At 37.8% G+C, this 12,283-nt stretch overlaps 1 protein-coding gene across 7 annotated transcripts in view; it reads left to right on the top strand.

Annotated features, from left to right (window-relative positions):
* The window catches only part of CEP192 (centrosomal protein 192), a 56,335-nt gene that overhangs the window by 7,065 nt on the left and 36,987 nt on the right, over positions 1 to 12,283 (top strand). For 5 of the 7 annotated variants that reach the window (XM_085052488.1, XM_085052487.1, XM_085052489.1 and 2 more), the window contains 11 exons: positions 430 to 581; positions 1,751 to 1,891; positions 2,143 to 2,479; positions 2,838 to 2,978; positions 5,070 to 5,134; positions 5,216 to 5,407; positions 6,922 to 7,045; positions 7,171 to 7,301; positions 8,911 to 9,931; positions 10,042 to 10,168; positions 11,284 to 11,455. In XM_085052488.1, the coding sequence (XP_084908614.1) occupies positions 430 to 581; positions 1,751 to 1,891; positions 2,143 to 2,479; positions 2,838 to 2,978; positions 5,070 to 5,134; positions 5,216 to 5,407; positions 6,922 to 7,045; positions 7,171 to 7,301; positions 8,911 to 9,931; positions 10,042 to 10,168; positions 11,284 to 11,455 (2,603 nt within the window). The remainder of the gene's footprint in view (positions 1 to 429; positions 582 to 1,750; positions 1,892 to 2,142; positions 2,480 to 2,837; positions 2,979 to 5,069; positions 5,135 to 5,215; positions 5,408 to 6,921; positions 7,046 to 7,170; positions 7,302 to 8,910; positions 9,932 to 10,041; positions 10,169 to 11,283; positions 11,456 to 12,283) is intronic. The other 2 variants (XM_085052491.1, XM_085052490.1) reach the window with 2 other exon arrangements.

Here is a 12,283-nt window from a genome sequence, read left to right as displayed (position 1 = left end):
GAGTGATCAATAGGTTTACTGTTGTGAGATCTAGTAGCCTTGAGTTCAAGTAGGGCTACTGCATTTCTCACATGGCATCTACATGTCATGACTGTCCTTTGAAGTTGTTTTGTTCTTTCTTTTTGCATAACTTCAGCTGAGTGTTAAGCATGTAAGAAAGAATGAAGTTAATGGTTTGATGAGTAAAAATACTGTTGGCTGGTTTTTCCACACAAGAGGATGAAGTTACATTTAATTGCCCTCCTGAGGAGTTGGTAGCTGTTAGCTGGAAATATTTGCCTATTCAAGGTTCCAGTACTGGTGAAGCTAGATGGTCTTTTTATTTTTATCATGCAATTCATTGTAAATTATGGAGTTGTTTTGATAGTATGTCAGTTGATATAAAATGTCAGTTAAAAATGAAAAGGATATTTTGTTGTCTTTCCATAGACGATGATATTGATGATGAAGAATTCTTTGATAACCAACTAGAAGCATATTTTGAGCAGCTAATACAACCAGAAATAAGAGGAGACACCAACCTGCAGAAACTCTCAGAATGTTGTGCAGCACTGAAGCTTTCTGAAAATGGCTTATTACAAGTAGGTTTAAAGTTCAAAGCTCAGGATGCGCAGTGGCCCTTAAACATGTTAAATGAGCTTTCAGTGGTTATATTTGTTGGTATTCTTAAACAGAGTTTTAACTGGTTTTTTGTGTTTATTTTTTTGTTTCTATAGCTGCTAAGGCAACATGCTGGCACTTCTTTTTTTATCATACAATGAGTTTATAAGTAATCTTTTTGATCACTTTTTTTTTCCATCTTGATTAGCAATGTCCAAGATGTTATTAATTGTATAGCAACACAGAGATTTGTCTTTCCAGGAATGTAAATAATTCTCTTAAATAATTGGTGTATGGAAAGTAAATGTAGGGCAGCAACAGGCTGGCTTGTGGTTTGTCTTTGAGCTCCATTCCAAACAGGTTGCCAGGGATTAAGTGCCTTTCCATTTTCTTGGCTTTGCAACAGTGGATGTGATCCTGGCAGTCTCATGCTTGACCAGAGTGGAAAAGTGTGATTGATTTAAACAGTTAAACTGCAGCTTCTGAAATTTCTGACATTTTCCAACTCTTGGACATCAGAGTTTCCAAGCTCTGTGTGGGAAGTGATGTCAACCCTGTACAAGTAGTCTGGATAGGCTGCCAGTTGTTACAGCAGTACATGAAGAAAGAGATAAGTAGTTCTAAGAGTGAGAATAACAGAGCTCTGCTGTCGGGTCTTCTCTGTTTGTGCAAGATGTCCTTGTTTCGCTGCACAGTAAGTGGACAGTAGGGTAAGTCCAGAGGGCACTGAGTAGGAAAGTAGGATAAGTCCTGCACAGTAGGATAAGTCCAAAGGGCTCTGAGTCTGATTTGGAGCCCTCATCCAACAATGGGTCAGCCAGAAGGGAAAGAGGAATATCACAGTAGCCATGTTAAAGGGAGTGAGAAGATGTAGTAGGAATAAGAAGAGATCCTTCCATCTCCTTGCTGTGTATGCCCTTGGAGGCACAGGTGTGGATTGGCATGGCCAGGAGCTATTGTCCTTGCTGATAGAGGCTAACTAGAGGTGCTGACTATGGCAGTGCCGTATGAGTGAACAAAGTATCATTATTCTCTTTTCTACGAGAGAATTTTTTAACATTCCAAAAGCCGCTGTAGTGTTAATTTTTTTTTCCTCCTTTTGTATATCTATTCTAGTATAACCTAAATATTTTATATTTTTTATTTAAAGGAAAAATTACGGGGTTCTGTGAGTTATGGGGCTGTGACAGGAGCAGACTCTGGAAATGCTAGTGATGAAGACTCAGAAAATGAAGGGATAACTGGAGGTCCTGTGCAAAGAGAAATGCTGCCCAGAGCAGTACAGCAAATGGTATGAAATTGCCATTTAAATTCCTATTAATCATGCAGAGTAAGACTGTAGTAGAAGATGGCAGTGTGTTTGAAAACTTGTTAGGTCTTCAGCTAACCAAGCTTTCTTTACAAAAAATTATTAATAGCCCTTTGGTTTTAGGCATGCTTTTCAAACATAGTCAACTTGGACTGTTTTGTATCTAGAACTTTTAGTACATGCAGTTACTAACTGTGCTTCTGACACTTTTCAAATTATTATTGTTTTCAAAGAATTTCGTGGCTGCTGGGGATATGCTTGATTCCCGCACAGCTGCTGAGTTGCAATTAGGTTCTCTGTATCTCCAGTGCTTGGACAACCATAAAGCTGATGTCTCAAATATCCTTCCAAACCAAGAAGTAGAGTCCTCTGTCTGTCAGACTGCTTCTTCTGATCCAGAAGTGCTACACACAGCAAGAGGATTTTTGGGACATGACACCACTCCTGAAGTTCTTAGTGCAAATGAGCCTCAGGCAGATGCAACTGAATGTGAAGTTGGTCTTCCTGATACTTACCTGTCTCCAGCTGGGGACAGCTGTGAAAACTTAAGTTTAGCTACAACAGACAAAGGTAGGATGCTTTACATACAACCTGTCTGCAATTGTGACTATACTCTGTTGCATGGAAAAAGAAATAAAATTGTAAGATAGATGTTTTTACTTAGTTATAGGAGTTGGTAATAAAAACTAATGTAGCATGAATTAATTCTGACTTACTTTTGTTTTTAGACACACTATTTGTTGTATGATGCACTAAACTGTTACTTATTTGCTGATGAAACAAGTTAAGCTTGCAGTTGCAGCAACTCGAGCTCTGTTTTATTGACTTGTTGCTGACTTCTGTCAAGTGAACTTAATCTAAAATTAAGACATTTTGCTATATCCCTTTTTATTTTAATCCGTAATATAGCATTTGATGTGTCTTTCAGATGATTTACCACACAGGATTGTCTATCAAAATGAAGAGGGCAAATGGGTAACTGATCTTGCATATTATACTTCATTTGATAAAGAACAACATTTAAATCTGTCTGAAGATGATAAAATAAATGAGGAGTTCATTACTGGCTGTAAGTAATATTCTTCCTTTTTAGTTTACTCTTGTTGTTTGTAATAATGTTAAGTAAACTTAGGGGTTTTTTTTTTTCACTTAAACAAATCACTGTTTTGTGTTGCAAAGCCTCCAGGTTTTAGATACTACAAAATGTTTGAATGCTGATGCTGATAGTAGTTTGTAGTGATATTATATCATTATTTGTAGTTCACAGCTTCCTTCTGTGTTTCTTACTCTTCCCATGAAAAGTGTTTTAAAACAAAAGAAACAACATTCTAATATTTGCCATTGGCACCCATTGTATGAGCTGAAGAAACTCCTCTCACTTCCACAGTTTTTCCTTTGGACTTTAACTGTTATCCTTTCTTTCCAGAAATGGAGAAGAAAAGTAATTTTGTATTGCATGATGCTTATAAGACAGGAAATAATTAAAAATGAGCAATTTTTGAATGTCATCTGCTCATCTGTTTTGTAAGACAGATGCAAGCAATGTGTACAACAGCATTTGTCCTAATCTGTTCTGGTTTCTAAAGCTGACGTTTGTATGGGCTAATGTATTTTAAGACATCCATGGTCCACTCAAGGGTCTTCTTTGTTTCGAAGAGAATGCTAACACTGCTTGTTTTGAATGAGTGATCAAACAGTGTTGAGTGGTTGAAATAATGTTTTTTAACACTGTAGTGGTTTTCTGATGGTTCAGGTAAACACATTTGGGATACACTTCCCCATCTATTCTGTCAGTAAAGTAGAACTCTTATTTTTCAAATGCCATTATATTTCAGACACCTTCCTGAATCTTACACTTGAGTTGCTGAGTGATTAGAATATTTGACTGTTGTAAATTTTCCCAAGGCTCTTAAGTTTTTCCCACCTGATAGTTTTTAAAGCATTTCCTGCTTTTGAGTCTATGGGCATGGTAGATGATACCACACTGACAGATTCCATGTGGCTGGCATTCTTCTGGCTCCTAGGCTGCTTCCCTGTCTACAGTGGTGTTTGATATCTGAAGAGATTATTTGTAAGAACAGGAAGAAAATGTTACATCTGATTCTTTGGAGTCTCATTTATGACATGTCTCTCTGTCAGCAAACTGTGCATACAGTGTGTTCTTGTGTGGAATAGTGCAGGAGTGCTCACTTGACAGTGTCGGGTGCTCCAGAAAGTCTCTGGAGAGCTTATATAGAAGCTAAAGAGCTGCTACTGACTGAGAGTTCAACTGGAAACAATGTGTCATTGATAGTGCCAGGTTGCCTTTAGGAGATGCAGTTGCGTTGCTCAATAAAGATGTGTTCTAGCTTTGCTTCTTTCCTCAGAGTATGTATTTCGACTTCCCATGAGTAATTTTATGGGCAACAGCTGTATTCACCTTACAAGTTTGTGTTCATTCTCAGCTTTTGCCCTGTGCCCTCTGTGCCTGGGAATGCTCTGTGTACGAGGCCATGTATTTTTTAAGTTTTGATGAGTTTAATGATACACTAACATTGCAATCAGTGGTAGAGCAGTATTTCTTGATCAGTTTTTCACATCTTTTTGGTGAACAGATTTTCAAGTGTTAGTTGTTCTGTAGATGGTAACTGTGAAAATAATACAGGCATTTGAATTCAAAAGTAAGATTGAGTTATTTGGCCTGTTTAACTTGCACGGGTTTTTTATGAACTGGTGCAAACCAGTCTCTTTCTTTTGATCCAGTTCAAAGGTACTACGTTGATGGAAAAATTTTTCCACCCCAAATATAGTAAAGGTTTGATCCAAGTTAGCCATGTAATGCTTGGTTCTAGCTAGTATGGGTATCATAACCTATGAAAAGTTAGAGTTTAGCTAGGGGCTAAGGCTGTTGGAAACTTTATTCACAACTAAGTTAGTTAGCTAAATGCTGATTTTACTTTGGCTTTTAAAGATCCAGTAACTACACCTTTAAAACTAATTTCATATAACTTTTCTCACAAAAATGGGATGGAGTAACTCCTAATGTGTCCCAAACTGTCTCAGATCTAGAATTATATACTCAATAACTTTCCATCCAAATTGAGTTTAGTGACAGCAAATAGTAATGACAGTACTTAGTAACCTATGTCTTATTTTAATAAATGTTCTCTTTGGTTTTAAGCTGAAGCAGCAGCTATGATTGCACAAGATGAGGAAGAATTTGAGAAAGCTCACAGGCTTGTGCAGGTAACTAATGATCTCAATGTAAACAGAATAGTTCTCTAATTTATTTGTAAGTTGCAGCTTCTGAAGTCTCTTTGTCTACAGGCAGGAAAGGCAGACAATCTAAATGCATCTGAATTAGCAAATACTTCATGGAAATCTGCTAATAGCTACTTTCTGCCAAGAACATCTGATCCTCATAAAGATGCCAGCTATTTACATTTGTCTCTGGGGGAGTTCTTCGGTCAGAGATCTGAAGCTCTTGGTTGTCTTGGTGGAGGCAGTGATGTGAAACGGGTATGTATCTGAAGGTAAATATTGAGACACAAGGAAAAGACAAAAAAGCAACAACTAGCACTACTTCTGTTACTTTGTAACCAATTCTTTCTCAGAACTAATTTTCCAAGTATGATTTGGGAAGGAAATTCTGTGTATGACAGGTGTGGGTTGACTTTTGGTTTTCTGCTGGAATTTCTGATGTGGAGTGCTGGTTGGTGTTATTGATGAATGTTGATCTTCACCTTTTGGTTAGGAACTAATTATATGTAGGGTTAGAGGGAGAAAAGTACACCATGTAAAGGAAGCCTGTAGGAGGTCCCAGCAAATTATCCACATTGCTGAGTGAAATGCTGCTCAGGCAGGGGTATTTGAACAATGTGGGCATTTCTGAATGGCTGTTGATAATTGATGTGCTATTTGGGCAATGCCCAACTCCAGTAAAAATGTAATCATCTAGATTTTGACTTACCAATATCTTTATACTTCTTCAATCTGTTGGATACATGGTACTTCTCTCATCTGCTGTTGGTAGACAGGATGTCATCTGTGTTGCAGACAAAAAAGAAAAAAAGGTGGGGAATTGTGTAAAATGGGAAGTAGTCACACGTGCTTGTGTAATTCACTTGTGTCATGAGGAATTGTTAGAGTTGGCATATTCTGTCCTAAGCATTCTGAGGCTTAGTGGCAGAGCATGCCTCCAGGCAGAGATGATACAAACACATGTACTTTATTTCTTTATTTTGAGTAACTGGTATAAGTAAGTTGTGCCCTGGTTTCAGTTGAGATAGAGTTAGTTTTCTCCTTAGCAGTTGGTACAGTGCTGTGTTTTTGATTTAGTATGAGAATAATGTTGATAACACGCTGATGTTTTGGTTGTTGCTAAGTAGTACTTAACTCTAAATCAAGGACTTTTGAGTGTCTCATGCTCTGCCAGTGAAGCAGGTGCACAAGAAGCTGGGAGGGAGCATGGCCAGGGCAGCTGACCCAAACTGACCAAAGAGATAGTCTATCATAGAACATCCTGCTCAGTCTATAAACTGGGAGGAGTTGGCTGGCAGCCATGGATCACTGTTCAGGGACAGATTGGGTATTGGTCTGTGAGCAGTGAGCAATTGTGTTGTGCACCATTTGTTTCTCTTGGGTGTTATTCCCCTCTCTTTTCATGACGAGTATTGTAAATTATATCCTGTGTCAGTTATTAAACTGTTCTTACCTCAGCCCACCAGGTTTACCTGTTTTTTCCAATTCTTTCTTTTGGGAGGAGGTGGGGAGTGAGCAAACAGCTTTGTGGTGCTTAGTCACTAACTGGAGCTCAGCCATGCCAGTTGTAAGTTTATTTTGTGTATGTATGGGAAGTGTAGTGCATGTGCTTGAATTAGGCATTTGCAATGCCAGGAGGCACATGTTATTTCTTACTAGTATGAGAGGTATACTGAGCAGGCACTGTGGGCTGAAACTGCTTTGTAAGCCCATTGAGCCTATTTGTTAATTATTACATTTACTCATGCTATATTCTGGGATTTTTTTTATAGCCATCTTTTGGTTATTATATTACATCTCCGAAGAAAAGGCAGCCTGTTTCTTTGCTGAGGCGATCTGATTCACCAGCAGGTGACATTGGCCAAGAGATTTCACAGTTGTCTGAGGTGTTTGCAGGTAATTATGGAGCAGCTATGTTTTTCTATGGAGCATTAAGGGAACATGTGTATCCCAAGAATGCAGATTTTTAGACAATTTCCTTACTGTAAATTAATTCCATGTTGTGGTTTTTCTTTTCTTAGATGACTTAAAAGCACAAGCAGAAGAACACGCAAATTTTACCAGCTCTGAAGTTTCAGGGCATAGGGTGGATACTGCTCCTGGAATACATGAAAACATTAATAAAGAAGCTGCTACCAAAAGTAAAGCAAAGGTATTTCTCTTGTATTTTTCTTTAAAGTGCAGCTATGAACTGAAACAAAGTTAAAATTACTCCAATTATTATTGTTTCTTTGAGTACAGCTAAATTTGGACTTTCATATCAGCTCATTGCTTTTTATGTTGATAATTTGAATTCTAGTAGGTGCCCCTGTTTCTTAGGACAGTTTCAATAGGATTGCATGATCCTGTAGTAAGTCAGGTGTTACTATCACCATCTCGTTTTCTTTTTTCTTCCAACTTCGCTTTTGGAATTGCTCAGTCTGTCAGCCCATACTTTTTCAGAGGCTTGTAGGCTGTTAATGTTCTGAGATGAAGTTTCTGAATTTCAGCTGTGTTTTCCCCTTCTATTTTTTTTAATGAAACAACTTACCTTTAGCATGAGAATAAAGTCTTTTAGTTGATAGAATTTAAGAATATGAACGTGGTGCAAGTCTGAAAGAAGTGTCTTTTTCAATTTGGTAGTCCTAGATACCTACCTTCCCTGCCTGAGTGTGTCACTTTCCTAAGCCTGCTGGCAACGCTCCTCCTAATGCAGGCCAGGATGCTGTTGACCTTCTTTGCCTGGCTTGTGTTCAACCCCCTGTCTACCAGGACCCTCAAGTCCTTTTCTGCCAAGCTGCTTTCCAGCTGTTTGGCCCAGAGCCTCTGTGGGTGCATGGGGTTATTGCTCCTTAGGTGCTGGTCTTGGCATTTCCCCTGGAACTTTCTGTCCTGTTGAGGTCCCTCTGAATGAGAGCTGACTCTCCTGGTGTATCAGCCATGCATCCCAATTTTGTATGATGAAGGTGCACTCTGCCCCATCATCCACATCATTAATGAAGTTGCTGAACAGTACTGGCCCCTGTCTTGATCCCCAGGATACTCTATCAGTGAGTGACTGGCCTCCTGATGGACTTGGTGCTGCTGATCAGCCCTTTGAGCCTGGCAGTTCAGCTAGGTTTCAGTCCAGTCATAGTGTACTTGTCTGCTCCATACTTTATCTGTCTTTTAATGAAGATGTTGCAAAGGCATGCATGCATATCTACAGAAGGACAGATGTTGTCAATTCTTTTTGAATCTGTGTCCATCTGAGAGAGATGGAAAGAGACTGTGCTCTGCATTTGGCTATCTACCTATTCCATGCCTTTTGCTGAGAATGGCCAATGTGAAAACTAAAGAAGAAATCAGACTTGAGTGATAGAGAAAGCTATAGGAATAGCTTTGTCTTCTTTCAGTAGAGGCAGATGATTTAAAGTTAATTGGGAGGCTACTGTATGTTTGGTCATGGTAGCTTCTTGTCTGCTGGTTTTTCCTGAGAGGATTTTACTCCCAGTACTTTCAACTGAGCTAAAGCTTTTTTAAATTTTAAAAGTCTCATGGAAACTAAAGCTTCCTAGAAGGCAATACTTATATAATCTTTAAAAAAGCCTTTGTGGAGTAGACTTCAAAAATCAGCAGAATGAGAATCATGTCTATTGCAGTGTTCCTTCTTGACAGCCAATTAAAAATGTGACAACTGAGATTGCTAATATATTACCATATCCTGAAATGCAAACAAGAAAACAAAACACTAAGCAAAAATTTTCTTAGTGTGATGCTTAACTCATTTTGGTTTGTTGTAGGATGGAATTCATAAAGACAAGTTTGAGGATGGCTTATCTAATAATTCTGACTCTGTCTTGAGCATCAGCACAATTGCAGCTGCTATTGCTAATGCTTCCACCAGTGCTGAACCTTCCCAGCTAGCTGCTATGATGATGGCACTTTCCAATAAAAGGAAAAGAACATGTGTCCTTCCTGGAAGTGTTAAAGAGGCTGAACTCTCTTCTAATGAGGTGTTATCCAGCAATGAGGAAAATAGTGCATTTGATATGGAAAAATACCTGAAAAAAACAGATGAGAACAGACGTGAAAGTGAATACGAGAGTGTTGTTAGACACGAAGCATCTGTCCAGAACCTTACATCTGATACCTTTTTACTGGGTAAGGATAAACATAAGGATGCTCTTGCAGAAGACTTGATGAATAATCAGAGCAAACAGCAAGGAACAGAGAAGCAATTGCTGGATTATCTTAATCAAGAAAGTGACAGTCAGAATTTTTATAGTCTGTCTGGTGTGCCCAGCCATGAAGATGTAATTGCAGATAATGTTCAATATTCAGAAAAGTTGTCGAATTTAGTAAAAAGTAAACATCTACAGTCAATGGGTGCTGATGTTAGATCAGAGATGATTAATGGAAATCAAGTTCACACATGTGGAATTCCCTTAGCAGCAAAAATGGAAGTGGCACAGAGGAGTCCACTTGCTTACCAGAACAGCAATCTCACTAGTAGATGTATTAGGGAAGATGGAGAAACTGTAGATCAAGCAACAAATGGTATTCCTAAACCATATAATGATTTGGTGGAGAGAAATACAGGAAATACTCTTTCCCTCAGCAACTTAGAACCTGCCAAGCAATCTGGTAAATATGTCTCAGTAAGTGCTACAACAGTAAAGCCTATGCAGAAATTGAACAATGATGAGAGGAAGCAAAATGCAAAAACAGAGAAGAGAAACAAGGATGCTGCTGCTCCTTGTGATGGGAATGGAAAACATGTAACTTTTGAGAAGGTCTCCCCAACTTCCCAGAATAGTACTGGTAAGTAAATCTATATAAATGCAATTAGTTTTTGAAAAGTCTTTTCTTGTCAGTAAACTTGTTTCCTGTCCATAAATAAATATGGTTATTAAATTCTGTTTATTTACCAGAGCATAAAACCATTCTACCTGAATGTGACTTACAGCCTCTGGAGGATGAGCAGTATAGCTTCAGACCTTCAACTTCACCTCTCATACACTCTTCTCCTAGTGAGACTTCTGGAACAGTGATTTCGGGGTAAATTTCTTGGTGCAGGTTATAACAATTAGTGCTTCATGAGGATTATTGAGGCGTCATGTTTTAGTTTGAATGTTGACCGTAATCTAGATTTATAGAAGATCTTTATTAGGCTAACACTTCATTATATGCTAAGCTGGACATTCTGTAGACCAATGAAGATGTGTTTTTTTAAACTTAGACTTATTTCACTCTGTTTGGTTCTCCGATTTGTATCATTGCTTGTTGTGAGAGAGGATGGGTAAAAATATTTATAGTGCTTTTGACTGTTGTGTGTTTTGATACATACTTGTATTTAAGGTTTTCATAGCAACTGAAAGAACAGTGTTTCTTAAATGAACTCCCATAACAATAAGTATCATAAAATTACAACTAAATTAATTCTGTAGTCTTAAACTTAAACATAGCCAGTAGCTAATGATTGTGTGCAGTCTCATAAAAAGATGAGGCAACTGATTTCCCTGAGTTAACTTGTAAGTTCATTGTTTGGTATTTAACTACAGTTTGTGTTTTGTAGGTGTTATTAGAATTACAGGCTGTCTGGCATTTCTCAGAAATTAATATGTGCAGGAGTAGATGTACTTTTGCAGGCATGTTTTATAGATATTGGGATTTCCAATTAAAATTGTCAATGACTTTAATTGTTGTCATGTTAGCTTTTCTTATTGAACAAAGTAGTGAGAGATTCTGTGTTTTCAGGTGTATGAAATGAAGAGAATATCAGCAGTGAATAGGAAACTAAGGTGTGATGCCTGGGAGGTTGAATGATTTCATTTTACTTTTTAATCTAGTTAGATACAGGTATATTGATTCACCTATTTTTCTTTTAATAAGCTGTGTTGTTTCTGTGACCTTAGCATTTGAGTTTAGTTGTGGAACTCTGATGCTTTACCTATGTGGATTTATAGAGAATGAAAATGAGTTTTATGTACGCCAGAGCCAGAACTTGTAAAGGTTAATTGAGAGCTGATTTCTCATTTCTACTGACTGCATTTAACAAAATGGCTAAGTAAGTTGACTTGTAGAATAGTATAGGTAGTGTGTAACATTGGTTTTCTTGAGGGCAGCATTAAAAATATATTGTAATACTGGCATACTTTGCATCTGTTTTTCAGATCTGAAAGGGACTTTACTTGCACATCACATTTTCAGGAATCTCCTTGCAAAGACAGTGTGCTACCTCAGTCAATTTACTCGAGTCCAAGCATGAGCAGGTTAACCTATGTCTCTGTACCTGGCACTACCCGTAAGAACAGAGCAGTAATGCATAATCCAGAGACATACTGGGTAAGAAAAACCAAACAGCACCTCCCCTTTGCCCTTAAACCAAACTTTTAAAGGTCAAAGTAATTCTAAATTAGAAAAGCCTTAAGGGCTTTGAAACAGTTTAGGATTTGCTGTGCATAGGGAAAAGGTATTCTGCTTCTTTCCAGCTTCTGAGTTTTCAGAAATTTGAATTTTGGAATCAGCTGTGCTAATGCACACACTGTAATAAATGCAAACATATTAAAACAATCAAGGAACTATGAACTTTTGAAAATGTTAGAATTGATGTATTTTTTCCTTTAATTTTTTTCTATAGTTTCTCATTGTTATTCTGTTCTTGGAATATAGTGCAGTATTCCAGTAGTTTTTTGCAGGATCTGTATCTGCTTTTGTCTCTCCTGAGGCTCCCTTCCTGTTCAGCGTCAGCTGTTAGGAGACAGCTTTTTTCCTGGTTTGTTAGTTTTTCTGGAGAATATGTTTATAATTACATAGTTAAGCTTGTACTTCTTTTTTCAGGACTAAAACTATAATTTTTTATCTCTGACAGTCATTCTGACTGTTTTTATTGCTTTAGAAAAGAATGTACATTGAAGGTGAAATTTGTGTTTAGACTTGCAGTCTTACGCTGATTAGAATAATTGGCAGTCTTTTATCTGAATTTATGTGTTCCTTGGAATCTGGAATCTGTGTTACATCTCCCCCCTTCCAAAGTGTGTGTAATTGTGAATGGAACTTAAAAAAACAGGCAGACAAAACCTGAAGAACCTTTCTGACATGGATGTCTATGTAAATATGCTCATCCAGGTGCACCATACCTGCCAAAATGGAATATCTCTGGGCTTGAGTGAT

This window comes from Lichenostomus cassidix, chromosome 2 (assembly GCF_008360975.1).
Source record: "Lichenostomus cassidix isolate B80296 chromosome 2, HeHo_3.0, whole genome shotgun sequence".
Classification (NCBI taxonomy): domain Eukaryota; kingdom Metazoa; phylum Chordata; class Aves; order Passeriformes; family Meliphagidae; genus Lichenostomus; species Lichenostomus cassidix.
This window is presented reverse-complemented; position numbering and strand designations above follow the sequence as displayed.